The 26,176-nt window shown below is 49.7% G+C and overlaps 1 protein-coding gene across 1 annotated transcript; it reads right to left on the bottom strand.

The window, feature by feature from the left end:
- Nucleotides 1-833: 833 nt before the first annotated feature.
- On the bottom strand, nucleotides 834-25,133 carry SLC22A17 (solute carrier family 22 member 17). The gene is made up of 10 exons (XM_028701643.2): nucleotides 24,866-25,133; nucleotides 22,843-23,182; nucleotides 21,492-21,595; nucleotides 13,969-14,123; nucleotides 12,896-13,061; nucleotides 11,470-11,603; nucleotides 8,790-8,895; nucleotides 6,698-6,921; nucleotides 4,632-4,743; nucleotides 834-2,570 (listed from the first exon to the last, which is right to left on the bottom strand). The coding sequence occupies exons 2-10, from the start codon at nucleotides 23,170-23,172 to the stop codon at nucleotides 2,255-2,257; spliced, it is 1,647 nt and encodes a 548-aa protein (XP_028557476.1). The 5' UTR covers nucleotides 23,173-23,182; nucleotides 24,866-25,133; the 3' UTR covers nucleotides 834-2,254.
- Between the last annotated feature and the right edge of the window lie 1,043 nt (nucleotides 25,134-26,176).

Genomic DNA, 26,176 nt, shown 5'->3' with positions numbered 1-26,176 from the left:
AGAATTTCTACATGGCGAGTCGAGAGAAGAGCAGCTCCCATTTACTGCTGAGTTTGGGAGATTTCCCTCATTTGCGCATCGAACAGGGAAATGTGTTTCTGCAGCATGTTTGCACTTGCCACTTTCCCAAGCATTTGAGCAGCAAACTTGCTGGGCATGCGATACAACTCTGCATCAAAAGAGACCCAGTAGGCTTTTCCATGCAAGGACCTCTCAGGGCAGCCTTCTCTCCAGATGCTCCGAACTACAACTCCCATCAGCCCCAGGTTAGGAGAAGATGCTTTAGGGCAGGGGAGCCTCTGCCCTCCCCAAAGGTCTTGAGAACGCCCAACTCCCACCATCCCTGCCCATTGGCTATACTGCCTGAGTGGGAAGGAGCTGAAATATCAGGAGGGCTGTAGGCTCCCTATCTGCGCTTGAGGGAAATGCTAGCATTTTTGGGGGGGTGTCCTGGGACAGTTGCTGTTCCACGTTGAGGAAAGACATCAGCTGCAGTTGCACCCAAACTCCATGAGGAACCCCGACAAACATTTCTAGCGCCGCCAAAATAAATGGGGCAAAGCAAAGGATTCTCAAGAAGTCCCCCCCCCCCCACTTTAATTTGTATATAGCTTATTAACAGTCAGTAGTTTGTTTCCCGTAGAAAGCAGCCAACCGTCTTCCCGGAGTCTCCTGTGTGGGTTGTGTTTTGAGTTGCCAAAAGAGCAGGTGGAGTGGCCCAGTCTGTTCCTTCCCACATTCAGGCATCTCTCCCCGCCCCCCTTCCTCCTTGGTGATAAAAATTAGCATTTTCCTTGGGCCCAGAGGGGTGGAACAACCAGTCGTACCTGATGTGGTGTGCATGTCAATGCTTTATAAAGTATACAAATAGGAAGGGAAGAGAAGGAATTAGGTTTCTTTGTTGTTAGTGCCGTAAGTAAGGCTGCAGCTTGCTGCTTCCTTTTGGCAGTAAGGAAGCAGAAATCCAACAGGGTTTTGCTCCCTCCAGGATGGTAAAACGGGGAAATGCCGCCCAGCTTATAAGAGGCAATCCTGACCCCCAAGTATTGAGTAATGGCCATGGAGTGCAGCAGGGGATTGTGGGATAGGGATTGAGTGAGCAGCCATCTTTCACAAGATCATGGAGAAGAATATAGAACAGCCCACTTTTAAAAGGCTCTTGCTTCCATTTTGGGGTTAAGTCAACTCTGGCAAGAGTGACATTCAAAGCCCTTTGTACACAGAGATGTGCTATCAAAACGATGACTGAATGTAGTGCATAGGTTGAAAGCTCTGACCCTGACTTTGAAACTGGCCCGTAAACGTTCCATCTTGGCCTCAGTTTCCTAAATCTGTGAAATGGGAACAGAAACCATCTGATCCGAATGAATCCTCTACGGTTCAGTATCTTGGGGCAAGTTATACCCCGAAGATGGTTAAATATCCAATACTGTATGGATGTTTTTTCCAGACTGGAGAGCAGCCAAGCATTTTAAGGAAAAAACTACAAAAACAGATGGGAGGTGAGGAAACACCTCTCTAAATCTGGCACCTTATTATTTCTACCAGGGCTCCTGGGCCTTTTAACACCTGACTGCCAGAAATCTGGCAGGGAAATAATAATAATAATTTATTATTTGTACCCCACCCATCTGGCTGGGTTTCCCCAGCCATGCTGGGTAGCTTTCCCTGGTCCCCCATTCTCCAATTTGGACAGAGCTTCACCTGTCAATTTCCACTTGCAGAAGCAGCCAAGACGAGGGATCAAGGCAGACCGCTGCTCTTTCGGGGCAGGGAACTCAGAGAAAGGACCTGGCTTTCTGGAAATACTGTACCAAGAAGCTTATTATTATTGCACACAGAGCGGTCTAGTTTTGTGAGGGTTCGCCGTCCCAACCACGAAAGCCTGCATGGTCAGGGTGTGTGTCTTGGGCAGGGCCTCGTCCGGTGAGCCACACCGAATCGCCAACTGAACTGCGTGTGTGCGAGGAGCGGGGGCGAGCCAGTTCGTAGGCTTATTTAAAAAAGGAAAAAAGAGAAATGATCAGCGTTGCTAATGGTTTACCCCCCACCCAGCCTGCGACACGGAGGAAAGGGCAGCTCTCCGACTGCTGGTTCTCATGCTAGGCCGCAGAACAAAACCGGAAAATGTGGAGGCCGCTTGGCAATGTCTTCTTCTGCCCTTGCAAGGCCTCAGTGAAGTCCCAAACGGTGCGGCGGGCAAAGGAGGTCCAGATCCAGCCAGGGCGTGTGTACGGCGGCGGCAGAGGGTGCATCAGCTGGCTGGGTTCGGCGTGGACAGCAGAGGCACGTCGTCCCGCCGGGTGGCGCCTTCCGAGTCCCGGCTCTCTCCTCCTCCGGCCCGGCGTAGCAGCGAAGGCCTCCGGTAGAGTTCGCCGTCGCGAAGGCCCTCGGGTAGCCCCTTGCGCTTGCTCTCGGGCAGCAGCATCAGGCAGAGGAGAGCCAGGATGTTGAGGGAGGCCAGGACGATGTGCTCGAGGAAAGAGCCGTGCTGCTCTCGCAGCCGCAGCAGAGGGGCGCTCAGGCCGCCCAGGGACGCCACGGCCAGGATCAGGCCCAGGCCCTTGCCCCTGTGGAGGGAGGGAGACAGAGAGAGGGTATTGGTGACGTGAGCCTGAAACCAGTTGCCATAGGGACGTTATCGCCAAGGTCGCGGAGCTCAGCGTGCCTCAAGGACAAGGCTGAACCAGCGGCAGGAAGGGCTCGGCGGATGTTGTTAATCTTTGCTCCTGCGTTATCTAACAAAGTTCTCCAAAACAGGTGGACGGCGAAGGCTAGAGAAAGAGCTGTGAGCAGAAGGGGGGTCCTTTTCTCAAGGCTGCCGTAAATGGAATGAAAGAGAATGTCAAATTGTAGACTTGGAAGGGGTCCCAAGGGTCATCCACACCAACCCCCTGAAATGCAGGAATCTGAACTAAAGCCGCCATGCCAGATGGCCGTCCAATCTCTGCTTAAATACCTCCAGGGGAAGGGGAGTAAACAAGTATGAGGGGGAAATGGAAATTCTTGCGCTCCAAGAGTGCTCGGTGGCTTACGGAGTTTCGAAGGGCTCTGCATGACGTTTTACTCGGGTTAGTCACAAAATGTTATGCAGATGAATCCCGACTGCTAAATACACCTCAGCTCCTGCCATTCGCCTTCCTTCCTCGCTCTCAGCATTTTAGAGAGTTCAGCAAGCTGTGCCCATGTGCATATGTTCCCAGTCTTAAGGACTTGAAACTTATTTTATTTTATATATACATTATTTTTATTAAATTTTCTGTTTTACAATTTAGAATACTCATGTAAACATCCTTAAAATATCAGCGAACTTCCCTTCTTCTCTTTCCATGGTTCATTTTGCGTATCATAAATCCCTGCATATTTTACAGACACTATACCATTCAGTATTCCATTATTACATCCGTCAAAACTTACTCACACAGTTGAATTTATCTTAATGCTGCCAAGGTTTTCAAGTGTACACAATTTGCCCCCATATATTCAATAAACATTTTCCAATCTTCTCTAAACATATGTTCTTCTTGTTCTCTTATTCTATACGTTAAGTCTGTATGCAAGCTGCCCATATTCTGTCAGCTTAAGCTGCCACTCTTCTTTAGTTGGGACCTCGCTCGTTATCCAGGGACTAGAAACTTTTTTTTTAAAAGGACAGCGTGGTTTTCATGAAGCAGAACTCTGTCCTGATACCAGTACCAAATTCTTTTAGTTTCTTTTTGATTTTTATAGTTCTTTAGTTATACCTTCTGCTTTAATACTTTTTAGATTTACAAAACGTTTTACAGATTCTAAATGGTTGTGCTCCACCCTACTTAAGCTGGTCTTCAAACGTAATAAAGATTTGATTGAGTATCAAATTCTGTGCATGTGTGACAATGCCACACGAATTTATAGAGACACAGGAATATACTTCTGGTCCATCTAGGATTCCCAGCCCCACCTTCAGATGTGAGGAATTGAACCTGGAACCTTTCAAAGCAGGCATTAGACCAGGCAAGGCCAAACTTGGCCCTTCAGCTGTTTTGGGACTACAATTCCCATCATCCCTGACCACTGGTCCTGTTAGCTAGGGATGATGGGAGTTGTACATACAAATTTCATACAATCATAGAGTTGGAAGGGACCCTGAGGATCATCTAGTCCAACCCCCTGCAATGCAGGAATATGCAGTTGTCCCATACAGGGATCAAACCTGCAACCTTGGCGCTATCAGCACCATGCTCTAACCAACTGAGCTATCCAGATAACATGTAGTCCCAAAACAGCTGGAGGGCCAAGTTTGGCCACGCCTGCATTAGACCCTACTGAGCTATGAGACTTCCTCACCTTCAGCTGCTGGGGAAGCGAAATAAAGAGAGCAACAAAATGGCCACAGCAAGAGGGCTAGAAACATGAAAGAGAAAAATGGGGGCCAGGGCGGCTGTTCCCAAGCAGTTGGCGAAAGAAGGGTGGACTATACTACCAAAGGAGATATAGCCAGGGTGGAGTTTTAAAATAGGGCCACCTTCTCGCAGTTTCACAACTCCCCGTCCACAGCCTTACATGATGGTACAGCTTCTTTTCCCCAAAGAATCCTGGGAGATGTAGTTTGTTAAGGGCCTGAGAGAGGCCTCTCGCTCTCTCCACCTCACCTGATCACGGTGGGGATGACCTCGGAGGCGAAGAAGATGCTGAGGGATCCAGCTGCGTGGGAGGAGAAGAGGCCAAGGATGGAGAAGGTTCTCCGCGCAGCATCGTTGAGATCTGCAACGCGGAGGGAGGGAAAGGGCAGGAACAGGGTGAAAAGGGGACCTAAGAGAGGTCTCAGCCAACAGAAGTGGCTCCAAATATTTTTCCACTCAAAGCAGAAGAAGCTTATCTGTTCACTTATACCTCTATATAATATATCAAAAGTATATAATAATACTTTTGGCCTTTAACTATCTGTGGTCTTTTCAAAGCGGGTGGGGTGTTTTTTAAATGTATTTCTTTATCCTCTTGGTTTTAATATATCTATGTGGGGTCTTCTGTCTGTCTGTCTGTCTGTTTGTTTGTAAGTTGCTTTTTGCCCTGGGCAAGATAAAGCAACAAACTAATTACAGTGGTACCTCGGGTTACATACACTTCAGGTTACAGACTCCGCTAACCCAGAAATAGTACCTTGGGTTAAGAACTTTGCTTCAGGATGAGAACAGAAATTGTGCAGCGGCAGCAGGAAGCCCCATTAGCTAAAGTGGTGCTTCAGGTTAAGAACAGTTTCAGGTTAAGAACAGACCTCTGGAACGAATTAAGTACTTAACCCAAGGTACCACTGTATGATCATTATTCTTATGGTGGTTCAAAATGTGAAAAAACAAAAATACATAACCTACCAACAAACAATAACAATAATGAATAATAATAATATGCAAATTAAAACAAGAAAAATATATCCTTTGAAATATAGAAATTACGTGCAAAGACATGACACTAATTAGCCCTGTACGAGATGGAGCACAGGTGTGACTCATATGTTCTTCTTCTTCTTAATTTCATTTCTAAACTGCTTTATATTTTTAAGGGGAAAAACCTCGAAGCGGTTTACAACCCACATTAAAACATCAAACAAAACGATCCAGAATAAAACACGACTGAAGAAAGTCAAGTATACATTCAAAGCAACATACTTAACAGGAGATAATATCTTTTAAAAGTTTCAAAAGGAAACATTGCAAACGAGGTCAACTACAGAATGGACATATAACACAGCTAAGTTAACAACAACAACAACAACAGCATCGTTATCTTAAACATGTCAAAAGAAAGCATCACTAAAGGAAATGCACGTTTAAATTCATTCACAAGAGGCTAACAAATTATCCCATACATAGAAGCTATTGAGAGTCAGGCCTAGATCAAGCAGTACCTCCTCACCTGCAAGTGTGCTATTTCAAAGGGGTGCGACCCATTCTAGATTGCAACAGACTGAACACTGCCTCTCTAATTACAGAATTGCATACTGACTGTACCTCTGACTTCTATGGATCGAGCTTTGCTGGATTTCATCTTACTAATCTGAGGGGCTGTTTCTGCCCAGCAGCAACCTCTCCACCTACATTTTTTTAAAAAGATACTTTATTTTATTTTGACAAAGTAATAATCATGAATAAATAAGAACAAAAATGTGCACCCCACTACTAAGACCATTCCAACTATCCAGCCTTCCAAAATTTCAACCCCTTTCCGTTTTATTCTACAGGCACCCTCCATATCTCCTCAGAATAATTTATCCTGCCTTACCTTAATGGCACATGTTAATGTATCATTCATAGCTATATCCAACACTTCTTTATCCCATTCTTCCATCTCATATCCTGCTTGCCCCTTGCACTTCCTAGCTATAATAACTCGTGCAGCTGTCAATAAATTTGTGAGCAAGTCCTTCTTAGCCTGCAAACCTTCCACCCCATCGTAAATTGATAATAATGCTACCCCTGGACTTTGGGGTCAGCTTCCCATCTACATTTGATGGGGAAAAGACAATAAACCGGACTGGTTGTTATCAGCCTACTGAGTCCTCAATCTGTGGTCATGTCTCCGCAATCTGCCTAGTGCGTCTTTCTGGAAGGGCAGAGGAGCCCTGCGACACACATCCTCATTTTGGGCGTGACCATGATTGCAAATGAAACTCATTAGCGGCTTTTTTTTAAAAAAGGAAAAGGGACTCGAAGCGACTTACACTCTCCCAGGCCCAGCAGAATCAGGGAAGCGATGCCGGCCAGCGTGGTGGTGAGAAGGAGAATCCCGCGGCGTCCGTAACGGTCAACGCTCAGGCACAGGAAGAGGCAGGCGAGGCCCGCACTGCCGGATGACAGCAGGTAGCAGAGGTAGAAGTTGGCCCGTGGATCCTCCTGGGATTCCCAGGCCAGCAGGTAACAGTGGCAGATGGCGTGGGCGATGAATCTGGAGAGGTGCCATGCAGAAAACAACAACAAGAACAACAACAATGCAGTTTAGTTTTTAGTTTTTTGCAGTGGTACCTTGGGTTAAGTACTTAATTCGTTCCGGAGGTCCGTTCTTAACCTGAAACCGATCTTAACCTGAAGACCACTTTAGCTAATGGGTCCTCCTGCTGTCGCCACGCCGCCAGAGCACAATTTCTGTTCTCATCCCGAAGCAAAGTTCTTAACCCGAGGTACTATTTCTGGGTTAGCGGAGTCTGTAACCTGAAGCGTATGTAACCCGAGGTACCACTGTATATCCAATTTTGGGGGGATTGGAGGGAATGAAAGGTGACCCGGAAACTACAACTAATCCAGAATGCGGCAGCCAGACTGGTGACTGGGAGCAGCCGCCAAGACCCTATAACACCGGTCCTGAAAGACCTACATTGGCTCCCAGTACATTTCCGAGCACAATTCAAAGTGTTGGTGCTGACCTTTAAAGCCCTAAACAGCCTCGTCCCAGTATACCTGAAGGAGCGCCTCCACCCCTATCATTCTGCCCGGACGCTGAGGTCCAGCTCTGAGGGCCTTCTGGCGGTTCCCTCACTGCGAGAAGTGAAGTTACAGGGAACCAGGCAGAGGGCCTTCTCAGTGGTGGCGCCTGCCCTGTGGAACGCCCTCCCACCAGATGTCAAGGAAATAAATAACTATCTGACTTTTAGAAGACATCTGAAGGCAGCCCTGTTTAGGGATGCTTTTAAGGGTTGATGTTTTTATTATGTTTTTAGATATGCTGTAAGCCGCCCAGAGTGGCTGGGGAAACCCAGCCAGATGGATGGGGTATAAATAATAAATAATATTAATATTAATAATATTGAAACAGCTTGCGGGAAGAAAATGCATCCAAACCAAAAGCACCCCAATGAAAAACAAAAAGAAAACAGAAGAACAAAAATTAAAGCAGCAGGAGTTTTTTAAATATTAAAATCATGGAAACGTAGAGTTGGGAGAAAATAACAGGGGAAACTGAAGAATACCTTTAAAAATCTTTTAAAAAGAGCAACCAAACAGTGATTCACTCAGCTTTGATAAAGTTGTAAATGGTAGTGCATAAATCTCATAGTTTCTCTCAAGGGAAGTTGAGATGAAATTGTATGTTATAAAAAGGAAAGGAATTAGGACCACTGGAATGGTGATATGCATTCTAGATCCTTGCATGGTGTGGTGGCGGATTAAAAGTTCTAAAAGAGTGGATCCCGATGTTAAAAGCCACCTGGTGGTCTGTGATCCCTGCTAGGCTGCATTCCCCATCGTTCAGCCCGGACACTGAGGTCCAGCTCCGAGGGCCTTCTGGCGGTTTCCTCGCTGCAAGAAGCCAAGTTACAGGGAACCAGGCAGAGGGCCTTCTTGGTAGTGACACCCACCCTGTGGAACGCCCTCCCACCAGATGTCAAAGAGAACAACAACTACCAGGCTTTTAGAAGACATCTGAAGGCAGCCCTGTTTAGGGAAGCTTTTAATGTTTAATAGATTATTGTATTTTAATATTCTGTTGGAAGCCGCCCAGAGTGACTGGGGAAACCCAGCCTGATGGGGGGTATGTATGTATGTATGTATGTATGTATGTATGTATGTATGTATAAATAAATAATAATAATCAAGAGAGGAGACTCCAAATCCAGGTTCTTGGCTCTCACACCCAACTCACAAGTCTGGGAGAACATGTGAGTGCCAAAGAGCCTTCCCCCAAAAGGTACTGCTCATTTCACCCCACAAGGTTTTTTCTCACCGTTACTCAACTTCCTCATCTCAAAACCCCGTATATACCTTCCTAACCCCCACCGATGCCAAGACTTTCTGGTTCAGGACAAAGAAAGGTGGACTTACGTAGTGAAACCGAGGATGAGAACATTCTTCCAGATGTTTCTGCAGGACAGAACGGCCCGGAACGAAATCTGGGCTGCAGCGGGGAGGTGGCAGGCATTATCAAGTTCTTCAGAAGCAGATTTGGGGGGAAAACACACACAAAGGAGTTGAAAAGAAGGGCATTCCACCCATGAGGAGAAGCTACAGTCACACGGCTCTCCTCTTGTATTGCTCCTTTTACAGAAATCTATGCAAAGTCTTCATTGAGCCCCATTTATTAAATCTGCCGGACCATCTAAAGGCATCTCTCAAAACTCGCCGGGAATTGACCCCAGACATTTTGCAGCCTCCCTCTTTGGAGTTCGTGATAGGCCTATATATTCTGATTTTCTTGCTGCCTATATAATCTCTTGTGACTTTATGTTGCTCTGCCCTGTAATATGTATCTGAATAAATGTGCTTCATTTCCTTAAAAATAAAATAAAATCCCTTTGCTTTCTTAATGCTGGTTATTGTCCGCCTCAATAAAGGTTTGAGAGATATGTATATATTTCTATAAATACAGTGGTGCCTCGCAAGACGAAATTAATTCGTTCCGCAAGTCTCTTCGTCTTGCGGTTTTTTCGTCTTGCGAAGCACGGTTTTCCATAGGAATGCATTGAAAATCAATTAATGCGTTCCTAGGGAAACCGCCTACAGACCAGGTCCGGGGACAGACTGTCCCCGGACCTCTTCTGAAGGCTGGGGGGGGGACAAGGGCTTTTCTTCCCACCCCCAGCATTTTAAAAAACCCTGGGACAGCGGAGGACTTCTCCGCTGTCCGGGCGATCTTAAAATGCTGGCGGGCGGCATTTTAAAATCGCCCCGGGACAGCGGAGGACTTCTCCGCTGTCCGGGGCGATTTAAAAGCCCCTGGGAAGGCAGGCAGGGGGGACAAAGACTTTCGCCCCCCGCCCGCCTTCAGAAGGTGTTCCCGCCCCCCCCCCGGCTTCGCAGCAGCGCTACGAAGCCCGGCGGCTAGGGCAGGTGTTCCCGCCCCCCCACCCCGCTTCGGAGCAGCGTTCCGAAGCGGGGTGGCTGGGGCAGGTGTTCCCGCCCCCCGCCCGGCTTCGCAGCAGCGCTACGAAGCCCGGCGGCTGGGGCAAGTGTTCCCGCCCCCCCCACCCCGCTTCGGAGCAGCGTTCCGAAGCGGGGTGGCTGGGGCAGGTGTTCCCGCCCCCCGCCCGGCTTCGCAGCAGCGCTACGAAGCCCGGCGGCTGGGGCAAGTGTTCCCGCCCCCCCACCCCGCTTCGGAGCAGCGTTCCGAAGCGGGGTGGCTGGGGCAGGTGTTCCCGCCCCCCGCCCGGCTTCGCAGCAGCGCTACGAAGCCCGGCGGCTGGGGCAAGTGTTCCCGCCCCCCCCCCCCGCTTCGGAGCAGCGTTCCGAAGCGGGGTGTCTGGGGCAGGTGTTCCCGCCCCCCGCCCGGCTTCGCAGCAGCGCTACGAAGCCCGGTGGCTGGGGCAAGTGTTCCCGCCCCCCCCACCCCGCTTCGGAGCAGCGTTCCGAAGCGGGGTGTCTGGGGCAGGTGTTCCCGCCCCCCGCCCGGCTTCGCAGCAGCGCTACGAAGCCCGGCGGCTGGGGCAAGTGTTCCCGCCCCCCCCCCCGCTTCGGAGCAGAGTTCCGAAGCGGGGTGGCTGGGGCAGGTGTTCCCGCCCCCCGCCCGGCTTCGCAGCAGCGCTACGAAGCCCGGCGGCTGGGGCAGGTGTTCCCGCCCCCCCCCCCGCTTCGGAGCAGCGTTCCGAAGCGGGGTGGCTGGGGCAGGTGTTCCCGCCCCCCCCCGCCCGGCTTCGCAGCAGCGCTACGAAGCCTGGCGGCTGGGGCAGGTGTTCCCGCCCCCCCACCCCGCTTCGGAGCAGCGTTCCGAAGCGGGGTGGCTGGGGCAGGTGTTCCCGCCCCCCCGCCCGGCTTCGCAGCAGCGCTACGAAGCCCGGCGGCTGGGGCAGGTGTTCCCGCCCCCCCGCCCGGCTTCGCAGCAGCGCTACGAAGCCCGGCGGTTGGGGCAGGTGTTCCCGCCCCCCCCCGCCCGGCTTCGCAGCAGCGCTACGAAGCCCGGCGGCTGGGGCAGGTGTTCCCGCCCCCCCACCCCGCTTCGGAGCAGCGTTCCGAAGCGGGGTGGCTGGGGCAGGTGTTCCCGCCCCCCCGCCCGGCTTCGCAGCAGCGCTACGAAGCCCGGCGGCTGGGGCAGGTGTTCCCGCCCCCCCGCCCGGCTTCGCAGCAGCGCTACGAAGCCCGGCGGTTGGGGCAGGTGTTCCCGCCCCCCCACCCCGCTTCGGAGCAGCGTTCCGAAGCGGGGTGGCTGGGGCAGGTGTTCCCACCCCGCTTCGGAGCACCGGGAGAATCAATCTCCCCGCCGCCCCTTGCTTCAAAAGAGAAGACCCGCTGTCCCCGGGGCAAGCTTCGTTTTGCGAAGCAAGCCCATAGGGAAATTCGTCTTGCGAGGCAACTCGAAAACGAAAAAACCTTTCGTTTTGCGAGTTTTTCGTCTCGCGAGGCGTTCGTCTTGTGGGGTACCACTGTACTTTAAAGGGGCAGGTGGAAAGGAGGGCAGAGGCTTCCCACTTCACCTAGAGCCCAGTTCTTCAAGCAGAAATTGGCATGCCCTCTGTAAAGGCTCCCAGTTTTTGGATCAAAGCCCTCTCAGCATGCTCTTCTTGAGACTCACCTTCCAGGGCCTCCTGAGCCTCCGACTCCTGGCTGCCACTGCCCTGAGCCAGGGCTATCAGGATCTCCTTGGCTTGGGCTGTCCGTCGCGTGGCCAAGAGCCACCGGGGTGAGTCTGGGTACAATCCAGGGCACCTAAGCAAGATAGGGGCGGGGGGGGGAAAATCAGGGGTAACAGGCAGCGTTAGAAACTGAAATATGAAAGCTAGGAGCTAAATGACACCTTAAACCTAGGTTATGGGCGCACCTTAAACCAAGGTTATGGGCGCAACAATGGAATGTTTAGGCACACTTTTTTAATAACAAGAATACATAGCTGTCAACGTTTCCCTTTTTTAAAGGGAAATTCCCTTATTCCAAATAGGATTCCTTGCAAGAAAAGGGAAAAGTTGACAGCTATGCAAGAATACAAAGCTGAAAAATGAATGGACTGCAGCTAAAATTTTATATTCATTTTTTGCAATGGTCTAATCCTCATCTGAAGACTGCAGAAAACAACAACAACAACAACAACTTATTATTTATATCCCACCCATTTGGCCAGGCCTTCCCAGCCACTCTGGGCGGCTCCCAACAGAATATTAAAAACACGATAAAATATCAAACATTAAAAACTTCCCTAAACAGAGCTGCCTTCAGATGCCTTCTAAAAGTCAGATAGTTGCTTATTTCCTTGGCATCTGATGGGAGCGTGTTCCACAGGGTGGGCGCCACCACCGAGAAGGCCCTCTGCCTGGTTCCCTGTAATTTTAATTCTCGCAGTGAAGGAACCACCAGAAGGCCCTCGGCGCTGGACCTCAGTGTCCGGGCTGAACGATGGGGGTAGAGACGCTCCTTCAGGTCTACTGGGCCTTTGAGGCCGTTTATGGCTTTAAAGGTCAGCACCAGCACTTGGAATTGTGCCGGGCGGTAGTTTCCCATGCCGGGTGCAACTAGCAAAAAGGCTTTCAGCCTCATTATAACAACGCCAAATTATAATGCAATTACTAATACCAATCATTCAGATGCCAAATTATGTAATTTAGGTGGCCCCCCGCATGCTAGAATTGGTGGTTTGATGATTTACTATATTTCTGCGTCCCCAAATTGTATGAATTTCAATCACGCTCCAGGCAAAATAGCAATCCCTTATACAACAACAGCAATATTAATGACTTCCATTCGTATTGACACATTAAATGATTTATAAATCTACAGGTGAAGCGTTCAAACTATATCCTGCCCGTGATGTTTCTTTTTTGCCCTTGTAAAATATTATGTTTACCTTTGCCCGGTTGTTCTCCTTCATGCCTTGGGCGGAGCGAATATCCCTTTCTTATAATGAGCCTATTATTGCATTATTGTAATTGAAAACTAATAAAAATATGATTAAAAAGGCCTTCTGCCTGGTTTTGGCGAGAGGTTTCAGTGACGCGGCCACAACTTACCCATAGAGGAGGCAGAGGCCCAGCCCAGCCGCCATGACGCCCTGCAAGACCCTCCAACCTCCACACGCCAGTGCCAGCCCCAGAAGAAGGAAGTGCCCCCCAACCATGAGGAGGTCTGCCGCCATGGTCACGGGCAGCCGCTGGGGGGGACAGCACAGCTCCAAGCCTGGAAAGGAAGAGAGGCAGTGGGCGAGTCAAGGCATGGCCAGGCGAAAAGGACGGGGGGCAAACTTCTAAGCTGCAATTCAATATTTTCCAGGGGTAACAGAGTGGCGGTTGACATGGAAAACAATGAAAACGCCAGATGAAAACATCAATGAAACTCCCTAAACCAGGGGTGTCCAATCATTTTTTGGCCATGCCCCACCTAGGTAAAGGTAAAGGGTCCCCTGACCATTATGTCCAGTCTCGGACAACTCTGGGGTTGCGGCGCTCATCTCGCTTTACTGGCCGAGGGAGCCAGCGTACAGCTTCCGGGTCACGTGGCCAGCATGACTAAGCCACTTCTGGCGAACCAGAGCAACCACGGAAATGCCGTTTACCTTCCCGCCAGAGTGGTACCTATTTATCTACTTGCACTTTGACGTGCTTTCGAACTGCTAGGTAGGCAGGAGCTGGGGCAGAGCAACGGGAGCTCACCCCGTCGCGGGGATTTGAACTGCCGACCTTCCAATCAGCAAGCCCTAGGGGCTCAGTGGTTTAGACCACAGTGCCACCCGCGTCCCAACAATCCATTCCACCTTCATTCAAACCCCAATTAAAACTATTTAATGAATGTAAGAAAAATTATTCGTTTTAATTAATGCAAGCAAACAAAGCTTGATTGAGCGCTGGCAGCCTGTCAAGTCGGGTGGTCATTTACACCTGTTCCCCCTTGCCTCTTCACACCCCCCTAGTGAAACTCACCCCCTCCCAGGGGGACGCAACACCCATTTGGAGAACCACTGAGCTAGGTGCACCAATGACTTGATTCAGCACAAGGCAGCGTCTTGTGTTTCCTACGCTGCGGCCTTCAATGGAGGAACCCTCCCAACCGATGGATTCGCTTGCGCAACGTACGAGCGGATACTCACGGCTAAGGTAGAGGGAGAGCTCCATGCCCCCCAGCATCGCCCCCCAGAGGCAACGGCCCAGCATGAAGACGGAGGGCGAGGCGGCAAAGGCAGCCAAGACGCCCGCAGGGCAACCCAGGGCTAGGGCCAGGAGGAGGGTCCCGCGCCGCCCCACGCTGCGGATGAAAAGACAAAGAGGGTGAGAGGTTGCCCTGCCAATTCTTCTCTCCCTCCTTCCTAGCCCAAGCTCCTCCGAGTCTTCCACAAAGGTCTGGATAAAAAGGTCAACTTTGAGACTTTCTTGAGGAAGCAGTAAACCCTATTCAAATCCAGGCTCAGGGATTTTTTAATAATTATTTTCATCAAGGTCCCGGGATTTATTTATTTTTTAATTGTAAGTTGTGTGTCCTCGTTTCTCTGTTTGATCCTTTTAAATGGTTTTGTATGTTTTGTGGTACAGTCATATCTCGGAAGCCGTTCCAGAAGTCTGTTTGACTACCAAAATGTTCGGAAACCAAAGTGCGGCTTCTGATTGGCTGTAAGAAGCTCCTGCAGCCAATCGAAAGCCGCAGAAACCCCGTTGGACAATCAGGTTCCAAAGAACGTTTGCAAACTGGAACAGTTTGCAGCAATTGGGAGCCAAAACAATCGACTCATGAGGCGTTCAGGATCCAAGGTACAACTGTATTTCATGCATTGTGAATTGCCATTATTTTTATTGATTGTAGTTTAGTAATTTTTGTATTCTGGGTCTTCACTGTAAACCGTTCAATTATTACTTGCTGATATTTAATTTTACTTTTTCCTATATTTGAATGGATTATTGAATATTGCTTTGTTTGGTTTAAGTCATTCATTTTAAAGTTATGTTTTTATTATGACTTTTTATGAACCGGATCAGATTGTTGTTAGGGGTGTGATTTTTTGCTGTCTTGTTTTGTTGTTTCTTCAGCTCGCAAACTGCCTTGTGCAGAGTACAGTGGTACCTCTGGTTACGTACTTAATTCGTTCCGGAGGTCTGTTCTTAACCTGAAACTGTTCTTAACCTGAAGCACCACTTTAGCTAGTGGGGCCTCCTGCTGCTGCCGCACCGCCAGAGCACAATTTCTGTTCTCATCCTGAAGCAAAGTTCTTAACCCAAGGTACTATTTCTGGATTAGTGGAGTCTGTAACCTGAAGTGTATGTAACCTGAAGCATATGTAACCCGAGGTACCACTGTAATACAGAAAGGCGGGGTATAAATTAGAAGTGAAATGAAATGGGGGGAAATGAAATCCTGAGCGGAGTCCCTAAGGAGGTTTCATGGCACCTGGTATGCCTCTTTCCAGCAACTCCTGCAGCCAAGATGGCGCCAAAAGTCTCGCTCTGCTTTTCCTTGCGCCACACCAGCAAGACCGAGATGGAGGTCTTGTTGTCTGGGGAGCCCAGGACTTCCACTGCTCAGGCCTGGGCCCTGGGAAGGTCACTCTGGGGCTGCTAACGCAGCAGTCTGACCTTCACCCCCGGAGGCGCACTCCACTGAGACAGAAGGATGCCAGCAGCAACCATTAAGAAGAGGCTGGCTGCTGGATCGCAGGCCAAAAGGGGTTTCCATCTCTAGCCCACCATCCTGTTCTCACCAGACGTCCCATGGAGAAGCCCCAAAGCAGATTAAAAAAAAAAAAAATTTATTAAGGTGATTTCAGTTAAAAGAAATAAAGAGATGGGAGGGGGGAGGAAAAGTGAGAGGGCGTAAAACAACCACCACAAAGATACACATAAAAGAGAAAATATGCAATAAATAAATGAGAAAAGGTTATTTATGTATGCCACTTCTGCGGACCGTGTTTTGTTAGCCCCCCTAATGGAAAACGAGGGGGGTCCCAACTAAAGAAGAATGGCAACTTAAGCTGACAGAATATGTGCAGCTTGCAGACCTAACACACAGAATAAGAGAACAAGAAGAACATAAGTTTAGAGGAGACTGGAAAATATTTATTGAATATATGGGGGGGCATTGTGTCCACTGGAAAACGTTGGCAGTGTTAAGATAAATTCAACAGTGTAAGTAAGTTTTGATGGATGTAATAATGGTATAGCGAATGGTTTAGATTATGTAAAATACGCAGGAATTTAAGACTTGCAAAATGAACCATGGAAAGAGAAGGGAGAAGGGAAGTAATTGATATTTTAAGGATGTTTAAATGAGTATTCTAAATCGCAAAACAGAAAATTTAATTTTTTATATATCTATATATAAAATATTGATTATATTCTCTGCAGCCAAAGATGGAGAAGCTCTGTACAGTCAGCAAAAACAAGACCTGGAGCTGACTGTGGCTCAGATCATCAGCTTCTTATAGCAAAATTCAAGCTTAAACTGAAGAAAGTAGGAAAAACCACAGGGCCGGTAAGATACAATCTAAACCAAATCCCTTATGAATACACAGTGGAAGTGAGGAACAGGTTTAAGGATTTAGATTTGGTGGACAGAGTGCCTGAAGAACTATGGATGGAGGCTCGTAACATTGTACAGGAGGCAGCAACGAAAACCATCCCAATGAAAAGGAAATGCAAGAAAGCAAAGTGGCTGTCCAACGAGGCCTTACAAATAGCGGAGGAGAGAAGGCAAGCAAAATGCGAGGGAGATAGTGAAAGATACAGGAGATTGAATGCAGATTTCCAAAGAATAGCAAGGAGAGACAAGAAGGCCTTCTTAAACGAGCAATGCAAACAAATAGAGGAAAACAACAGAATGGGAAGAACCAGAGATCTGTTCAAGAAAATTGGAGATATGAAAGGAACATTTCGTACAAAGATTACCATAATAAAGGACAAAAGTGGTAAGGACCTAACAGAAGCAGAAGACATCAAGAAGAGGTGGCAAGAATACACAGAGGAATTATACCAGAAAGATATGGATGTCTCGTACACCCCAGGTACTCTGGTTGCTGACCTTGAGCCAGACATCCTGGAGAGTGAAGTCAAATGGGCCTTAGAAAGCACTGCAAATAACAAGGCCAGTGGAAGTGATGGTATTCCAGCTGAACTATTTAAAATTTTAAAAGATGATGCTGTTAAGGTGCTACACTCAATATGCCAGCAAATTTGGAAAACTCACAGTGGCCAGAAGATTGGAGAAGATCAGTCTACATCCCAGTCCCAAAGAAGGGTAGTGCCAAAGAATGCTCCAACTACCGCACAATTGCACTCATTTCACACGCTAGCAAGGTTATGTTTAAAATTCTACAAGGAAGGCTTAAGCAGTATGTGGATCGAGAACTCCCAGAAGTGCAAGCTGGATTTAGAAGAGGCAGAGGAACCAGAGACCAAATTGCAAACATGCGCTGGATTATGGAGAAAGCTAGAGAGTTCCAGAAAGACATCTACTTCTGCTTCATTGACTATGCAAAAGCCTTTGACTGTGTCGACCACAGCAAACTATGGCAAGTTCTTAAAGAAATGGGAGTGCCTGATCACCTCATCTGTCTCCTGAGAAATCTCTATGTGGGACAAGAAGCTACAGTTAGAACTGGATATGGAACAACTGATTGGTTCAAAATTGGGAAAGGAGTACGACAAGGCTGTATTTTGTCTCCCTGCTTATTTAATTTATATGCAGAATACATCATGCGAAAGGCTGGGCTGGATGAATCACAAGCTGGAATTAAGATTGCCGGAAGAAATATCAACAACCTCAGATATGCAGATGACACAACCTTGATGGCAGAAAGTGAGGAGGAATTAAAGAACCTTTTAATGAGGGTGAAAGAGGAGAGCGCAAAATATGGTCTGAAGCTCAACATCAAAAAAACGAAGATCATGGCCACTGGTCCCATCACCTCCTGGCAAATAGAAGGGGAAGAAATGGAGGCAGTGAGAGATTTTACTTTCTTGGGCTCCATGATCACTGCAGATGGTGACAGCAGCCACGAAATTAAAAGACGCCTCCTTCTTGGGAGAAGGGCAATGACAGGCCTAGACAGTATCTTGAGAAGTAGAGACATCACCTTACCAACAAAGGTCCGTATAGTTAAAGCCATGGTTTTCCCAGTAGTGATGTATGGAAGTGAGAGCTGGACCATAAAGAAGGCTGATCGCCGAAGAATTGATGCTTTTGAATTATGGTGCTGGAGGAGACTCTTGAGAGTCCCATGGACTGCAAGAAGATCAAACCTATCCATTCTTAAGGAAATCAGCCCTGAGTGCTCACTGGAAGGACAGATCGTGAAGTTGAGGCTCCAATACTTTGGCCACCTCATGAGAAGAGAAGACTCCCTGGAAAAGACCCTGATGTTGGGAAAGATGGAGGGCACTAGGAGAAGGGGACGACAGAGGATGAGATGGTTGGATAGTGTTCTCGAAGCTATAAACATGAGCCTGACCAAACTGCGGGAGGCAGTGGAAGACAGGAGTGCCTGGCGTGCTCTGGTCCATGGGGTCACGAAGAGTCGGACACGACTAAACGACTAAACAACAACAACATATATAAAATATAATCAATATATATAATATATTGTATAATCAATATACGATATTCCCAGATATTCTTGTATAAATTGGTATAGTGTTATTGTCCTAGTGCTTAAGTAAATGTGAATAGCCTACCACATTTTGCATAAACTCATTCCATATGTTATTGTATTTATCCATACGGAGTCTGCGGCTGCGTTCATAAATTACCAGTGATGTCCTATCGTCAGTCCATTGACTGAAGGGTAAAGGTAAAGGGACCCTTGACCATTAGGTCCAGTCGTGACTGACTCTGGGGTTGCGGTGCTCATCTCGCTTTACTGGCCGAGGGAGCCAGCGTACAGCTTCCGGGTCATGTGGCGGCATGACTAAGCCGCTTCTGGCGAACCAGAGCAGTGCACGGAAATTCCTTTACCTTCCCCCCGGAGCGGTACCTATTTATCTACTTGCACTTTGACATGCTTTCAAACTGCTAGGTTGGCAGGAGCAGGGACCGAGCAACGGGAGCTCAGCCCGTCGCGGGGATTCGAACCGCTGACCTTCTGATCGGCAAGTCCTAGGCTCTGTGGTTTAACCCACAGCGCCACCCGCACTGAAGGGTATCCTATCTTTATTTTCCCTGTTCTCATAGCAGGACTTGAGCATAGCAGCGCTCTCTCTGCATTTGTGACTCCCAAAAACAGGCCCTCAGAGACAGGCTACCTCCAACAAGGGAGAGGGAACATAACTATCGTCTCTAGTAAGCGACGATAGCCCTATAGCCTCCATTCACCTGTCAGATCCTCCCTTGAAGCCACCCCAGCTGGTGGCCATGAGAGGAATGCTGGGAGATTCAGGAGGCAAAAAAAGCATGCTGCTTCTCAGAGCGCCAAGTTAAACTGTGGAACTCAGTGGCGTAGCGTGGGTTGTCAGCACCCGGGGCAAGGCAAGTAATTTGCGCCCCCTAACCCGTGGATTTGCGCCCCCTAACCTGTGGATTTGCCCTAACCCCAGATGTTGCGCCCGGTGCGGCCGGCCCCCCCTGCACCCCCCACGCTACGCCACTGGTGGAACTCACTCCCACAAGAGGCAGTGACATCACCAACTGGAATGGCTTTAAAAGAGCGCTGGACATGGTCATGAACAGGGCCGGATTTAGGTTTGAAGAGGCCCTCAGCTACTGAAGGTAATGGGGCCCTTTATATGTCCAGCTGTCCTTTGTCAGCAACAAATTGTTGCTGTTTTTGGGGTTGAATATATGCTATATGGTAATTTATGGACCTAAAGGGGATCTCAAGCCATTTGCCCATGTTGCCAGGCAACCAGCCCATGCAGAATGTAGGCACCCTATATATAAAGGTAAAGGTAAAGGTACCCCTGCCCATACGGGCGAGTCTTGACAGACTCTAGGGTTGTGCGCTCATCTCACTCTATAGGCCGGGAGCCAGCGCTGTCTGCAGACACTTCCGGGTCACGTGGCCAGCGTGACAAAGCTGCATCTGGCGAGCCAGCGCAGCACACGGAACGCCGTTTACCTTCCCACTAGTAAGCGGTCCCTATTTATCTACTTGCACCCGAGGGTGCTTTCGAACTGCTAGGTTGGCAGGCGCTGGGACCGAGCAACGGGAGCGCACCCCGCCGCGGGGATTCGAACCGCCGACCTTTCGATCGGCAAGTCCTAGGCGCTGAGGCTTTAACCCACAGCGCCACCCGCATCCCACCCTATATATAGAAAGGAGCAAAGATGTGGGGGTCAGGTGGGATTGCTATGAGGAATTATGAAAAATGCAGCATGCCATTGTGCCAGCGATGAAAGCATTGCTTTGACATGATTTCTGATTGAATCCCACAAGCCTCTCCACCTCTGCCATTTTCTTTCTCTACACCTGACAGGCACGTATCAGCATTCTAAAACACAGACCCAGTTGCTTCACCAGACCATAAAGATAGAAGGTAGCTTTGATGTAGCTTTTGTTAGTTTTGTTAATCTTTAGATAGATCTTAAGGGCCAGGAACAGCGTTTACACGGAGATGGTAAATGTGTCTTTATGAGCTCTGGGGGTACTAAATGCATTCGTCCTTGGTTCCTGTTTTATTTAGCTTAACCATGTATGCATTGCATGCTCAAGTAGGAAATAGTTTCTTTGCAGTTAAAAAGATTTCTCTGATCTGACTTTGTCCCACGTGGGGGATTTTTTTGAAATGCTCAGAGGAAATCTGATTGGTTCTTACAAACGCTGTGTTAAGAGTTCTTTTGTGAATAAAAGGGACCTGGGCCGGGGTGTGGCGGGAATATTATTTGCACTTCCTTCCAGAGTCTTGCTGGCCAAGCCTTGTGTGTATTTTATTAATCAGGGTCCAATCCTTCCTTTGGCATCGGAATGCAACACAAACCAGTGATATTTTAGGGAGCAGGCGGGGCCCATGACTTACATCCTAGGAGCCTACACAACACAAAACACTGTTGCTGTATGTCGGTTTTGTTTTATTTGTTTTTTATCTTATATTTTGGAAATGTACATCCAGTTTCTTCTCCCTTTAAATTTTTTTGGGCCCCCAAGAGAGTGGGGCCCTAAGCTATAGCTTGTTTAGCTTATACAGTGGTAGTGTTGTTAGCCGCCCTGAGCCCGGCTTCGGCTGGGGAGGGCGGGATATAAATAAAATTTATTATTATTATTATTATTACCTCAGGTTACATACACTTCAGGTTACATACGCTTCAGGTTATATACGCTTCAGGTTATAGACTCCACTAATCCAGAAATAGTACCTTGGGTTAAGAACTTTGCTTCAGGATGAGAATAGAAATTGTGCTCTGGCAGCGCGGCGGCAGCAGGAGGCCCCATTAGCTAAAGTGGTGCTTCAGGTTAAGAACAGTTTCAGGTTAAGTACGGACCTCTGGAACGAATTAAGTACTTAACCTGAGGTACCACTGTACGTAAATCCAGCACTGATCGTGTAAGATAGAAGCTGAAATGGATGTGCTCGACTGAATGGGCCCGATCCGGCAGTCTTTCCTTATGGATCTTGTGGGAGCGAATGCCATCGTCTTCATGACAAATGGCTTCCCCTGCCAGCTGCCCCATTGACAGGCCCGCTGCCTCTGGCTTACCTGTCTGCCAGGTGTCCCAGCAGCAGCGCGCCTGCGGCAAAACCCAGGAGGAAGCAGAGCTGCTCCAAGGGAACAATCCATCCTCGGAAACAGTCCAGGGACCACTGAGGAGAAAGAGAGATTAAAAGCAGCGGAACAATGGAGAACATGACGTTTATAGGAGGACAGAAATATGGGTGGGTGTATGCAGCCCCTCTCAGAGGTCCAGAGAGGCCTGGGTCACTTCCAGCTTTTGAGGCCCATAACTGTAACTAAAATAAAAATAAAAAGGACCACCAGCCAGTAGAGCAAGAGACTCTTAATCTTAGGGTGTGGGTTTGAGCCCCACGTTAGATTCCTCCCTTGAAGGGGGTTGGACTAGATTGCCCTCGGGGTCCCCTCTAACTCTACAATTCCGTGACCACACACAAAAAACAAATCCAGGTTTCCCCCGTCCCAAAGAGTGGTTTGTTTCTATAATCAGCTGATGGGAAAGGTCTAATCTTGTGCCATCAGAACCAATATATTTATTAACCTTTATATGCACATTTCTCAGTATTTAATATGCCAAAATCTTCATCAGCCATATAGATTTTTACCAAATGCTTCTCTCATTTGCTTAAATTTGCAGCTCTGTGTTGAGAGAGTCGCAACGCATTTTGGCTCGCATGTAAAAACGGGTTGCAAAAGTTACCAATAACCCCCAAATGAACAAGGATCTAAATTTGAGATCCCAGAAGTCCGGGGTCAAATTAGCCCCGAATGGATGCATTATTGCGGCAGCAGACGGCAAAGAGCTGGAAGGGAGGATGGGGCAAGTGTGACCTGCAAGTGTGACCCCCATGTTCCCCGATCCTGGTTTCAGGATCTGCCAGTGGGACGGGAACAGGGAGAATAATACCCCATACATGCTCAGGAGCACTCCTGTCACTACGGCTCAGATGCAATCTCCCCATTATTATTATTATTATTATTATTATTATTATTATTATTATTATATCATGTGACTCAGGTTGAGCCAAGCGTTGAAAGCCAGTTTGGGGATTGGCTCCAATTTGTGTAGGAGTGAAGGAACATGTTCTGTAAGAAAGTTTCTGGCACTATATATATGTGTGTGTCTGCCTCCTTTAAAGAGCTAAGAACAGGCATAACTGGTTATTCCTACTCCGTCCATTTTATAGACACAACCTCCATGTAAGGTAGCCTGGCCCAAGAGCACACTCAGTTAACTTCCTGGGGATTCGAACTCGGGTCTCCTTGGTCTAGCACGAGAACCACTGCACCCTTCTGCCTCTCCTGGGTACAGCGAGGGTGGGGGGGGCCAGGAAATGGACCTGGGTGGCAACGTCGAGAGGGGATTTGGGGCTCTCACCTCGGTCACCGGATTGTTGGTGAGGGCCGGGAGGCCCCCGTATTCCCAGCTGTGGCAGCGGGGGTCCCAGCAGGTTGCGTTCTCCGGGAACTGGGTGCTGTTGGGATCCCGGCAGTGGCGTGGAGGCGTCAGAGTGAAGAGGGCGTCTGAGCCGGCTCCGAGCCCCAGGAGGAGGCATGGCAGGCAGGTCAGGGCCAGGAGGAGGCGCTGCCTTCGCCCCCCAGCCCCCAGCCGCCCCAGAAGCCCCTCAAAAGACGGGGGTCCTTGATCAGAAACCGCAAAGTCCCTCCGCGGGCCCCCGGGGTCCGGAGTCGGGGGGCTGGTATCCATGGAGCAGCGTCTGCAGTGAGAGAAAGAGCAGATCATAGAATTGTGCAGTTGTAAGGGACCCAAGGGACGCAGGTGGCGCTGTGGGTTAAACCACAGAGCCTAGGACTTGCTGATCAGAAGGTTGGCGGTTCGAATCCCCGTGACGGGGTGAGCTCCTGTTGCTCAGTCCCTGCTCCTGCCAACCTAGCAGTTCAAAAGCACGTCAAAGTACAAGTAGATAAATAGGTACCACTCCAACGGGAAGGTAAACAGCGTTTCCGTGCGCTGCTCTGGTTCGCCAGAAGCGGCTTAGTCATGCTGGCCACATGACCCGGAAGCTGTACGCCGGCTCCCTTGGCCAATAAAGCGAGATGAGCGCCGCAACCCCAGAGTCGGTCAACGACTGGACCGAATGGTCAGGGGTCCCTTTACCTTTAAGGGACCCTCAGGGGTCATCTAGCCTTACCCGTACGCTCGGCAACATCTCTCTACACCAAGGAGCCTTCAGTCGAGAACAGGGGTCCCCAAACTTCGACCCCAGTTGTCAGACTATGGCCAGGAAGACCTGGGTTCGAATTAGGAATGAAGTTCCCTGAGTGAACGTGGGCAAGTCTCATGCTCTCTCCCCAGCCTACCTCTCAGGGTTGTTGAGAGAACGGAAGAGAGAGGAATGAACTGTGCACGTAGCTCTGACCGCCTTGAAGTGTCCCCCAGACCCTTAAATGTAATAATTAACTAAATACAGTACTACGCCATCGAGGTCAACAATAAAGCAGCCGGCCGCTCGGGTTTCATCCCGCAATTCCCCGAACGAGCAGAAGCGTAAAAGGTGGGATAAATTAATTAGGGGGAACAGAAGAAACGGAAGGGAGGGAGGGAGAAGGGCAGGTGGCAGGAACAGGGAGGGCCTGGAAAGGACACAAAAGGGGGCTGGACTGTGGGGCAGAGGAGAAGAAGAGGTCCACACTTATTTTGCTCAGGGGCCTTGAATGCAGAACGCCCCCAATTCAATCCCTGGGATGTCTAGGGTGAACTATGGGTTGAATGAAGGGGGAAGGGGGCGGGCACTGTGGTGTTGCGTAGTGGTTAGAGTTTCCTCGGACTAGGACCCAGGAGAGAGACCTGGGTTCGAATCCCCACTTGGCCACGAAGGCGTGACCTTGAGCCCAGTCACCCGCCTCTTAGCCGAACCTACTTTGCAGGGTTGTCCTGCGGATTAAAGGAGTGGGGCGGCGTGGGGAGCACCTTGAGAAAAAGGTGGGGATAGAAATGCAAATACAGAGGTGGGGGTAAGCAAAAATCGGGTGGGTGGGGCCGTTTTCGCTGCAGGGAGGGAAACTCATAATAACTGCGTGTGTTTGAAGGGTGGGGAGGGTCCACAAAGGGGAGAAGGGGGTGTGGGTGGTGGAGGGAGCCGGGAGAGGGAAGGGGGGGTGTCCCATGGCGTGGAGAGCCCAGGCAGGCCTCCTGTTTCCGCATTCCGGGTCCCAGGGAGGCGGAGAGAAAGAAAAAATAGGAATAGGAAGAGGGAGAGCGAGAGCGAGGCGGGACATTTGGGGGCCGGGAGGAGAAGACTTGGGTGAGAAAAGAGAGAAGGGCGGATAGATGGATGGATGCGGCCGTAGGAGGGATGGAGAGGGGGGCGCGCAAAGAGGGAGAGATGGAAGGAGAGAAAGGGAGACAAAGGACGGGCGCCCCGGGTGCCCAGACTCACCACCAGGCGCAGGGCGAGGGCGGGTGGCCGCGCTCCGGGAGGGTCCCCATGGGCGAAGAAGGGGGCTGGAGCGGCGGCGGAGGCGGCCGGGGGGACGCTGCGCCCCGAGATCGGGCTCCGTGCGCCTCCGGAGGCTGGGATCGCGCAAGGGGGCGACGCAGGCCGGGGAGGAGCGAGGCTGCCTCCGCCCCACACGGCCGCGTCCCCCGGCACAGCCTGCTCCGCCCCGCAACCTCCAGCCGGGCAGGGAGACCGGCCAAGGGCGAGAGAGCGCGATCCGCGGCGCCGCCGCCACCGGCGCTCCTCTCCCTCTCCAAATGCGTCACGCGCCCCGCGCCTCTTGGCGCATCAGCGAATCCGGATTATTCGCAACCCGTCTGCTCCAGAATCTCTTTTTGGGGTCTAGCTCAGCTCAGGTTGCGCTGGCCAACCCGGCGCAGGTCGTTGGGTCAAAGGGATCTCCTGGAAATGTTTGGCCTTGCCAAGGCAGTGTTGCGCAGTGGTTAGAGTGCTGGGCTAAATCTGGGTTCAAATGGCTTTTTGGCCACTAAAGCTCCCAGGGAGACCTCTCAGGAAGGTGCACTGCGGGTCTGTCTAACTCAGAATTGTCCACACTGGCTGGCGGTGGATCCCAGTATGTTTCCGAGCACAATTCAAAGTGTTGGTGCTGACCTTTAAAGCCCTAAACGTCCTCGGTCCAGTATATCTGAAGGAGCATCTCCACCCCCATCGTTCAGCCCGGACACTGAGGTCCAGCACCGAGGGCCTTCTGGCGGTTCCTTCACTGCGAGAAGCAGTTACAGGGAACCAGGCAGAGGGCCTTCTCGGTGGTGGCACCTGCCCTGTGGAACGCCCTCCCACCAGATGTCAAAGAGAACAACAACTACCACCAGACTTTTAGAAGACATCTGAAGGCAGCCCTGTTTAGGGAAGCTTTTAATGTTTAATAGACTATTGTATTTTAATATTCTGTTCGAAGCCGCCCAGAGTGGCTGGGGAAGCCCAGCCAGATGGGCGGAGTATAAATAATAAATAATAATAATAATAATAATAATAATAATTATTATCATCATCATCTCAAACCTAACTGGACACACCGGGGATTGAACCCAGGGCAGGTGAAGCAGATGCTCAACCACTGAGCCCTTTTCTTAGCCTAATCTACTTCGCAAGACTGTTGTGGCATGGGCACTGCTCCAAGTTCCTCATAGGAAGGGACAGAAATGAAATTACTAATTGAAATGTATTTGGTGAAAAATAAATGCAACACCACATTGAAAAGCACGTGAATTCAAGACTCCATTGAAAGGC

The sequence above is a fragment of the Podarcis muralis genome, chromosome 13, assembly GCF_964188315.1.
Source record: "Podarcis muralis chromosome 13, rPodMur119.hap1.1, whole genome shotgun sequence".
Classification (NCBI taxonomy): Eukaryota; Metazoa; Chordata; class Lepidosauria; order Squamata; family Lacertidae; genus Podarcis; species Podarcis muralis.
Note: the sequence above shows the minus strand (reverse complement) of the source record. Positions and strands in the feature narration are given on the sequence as shown.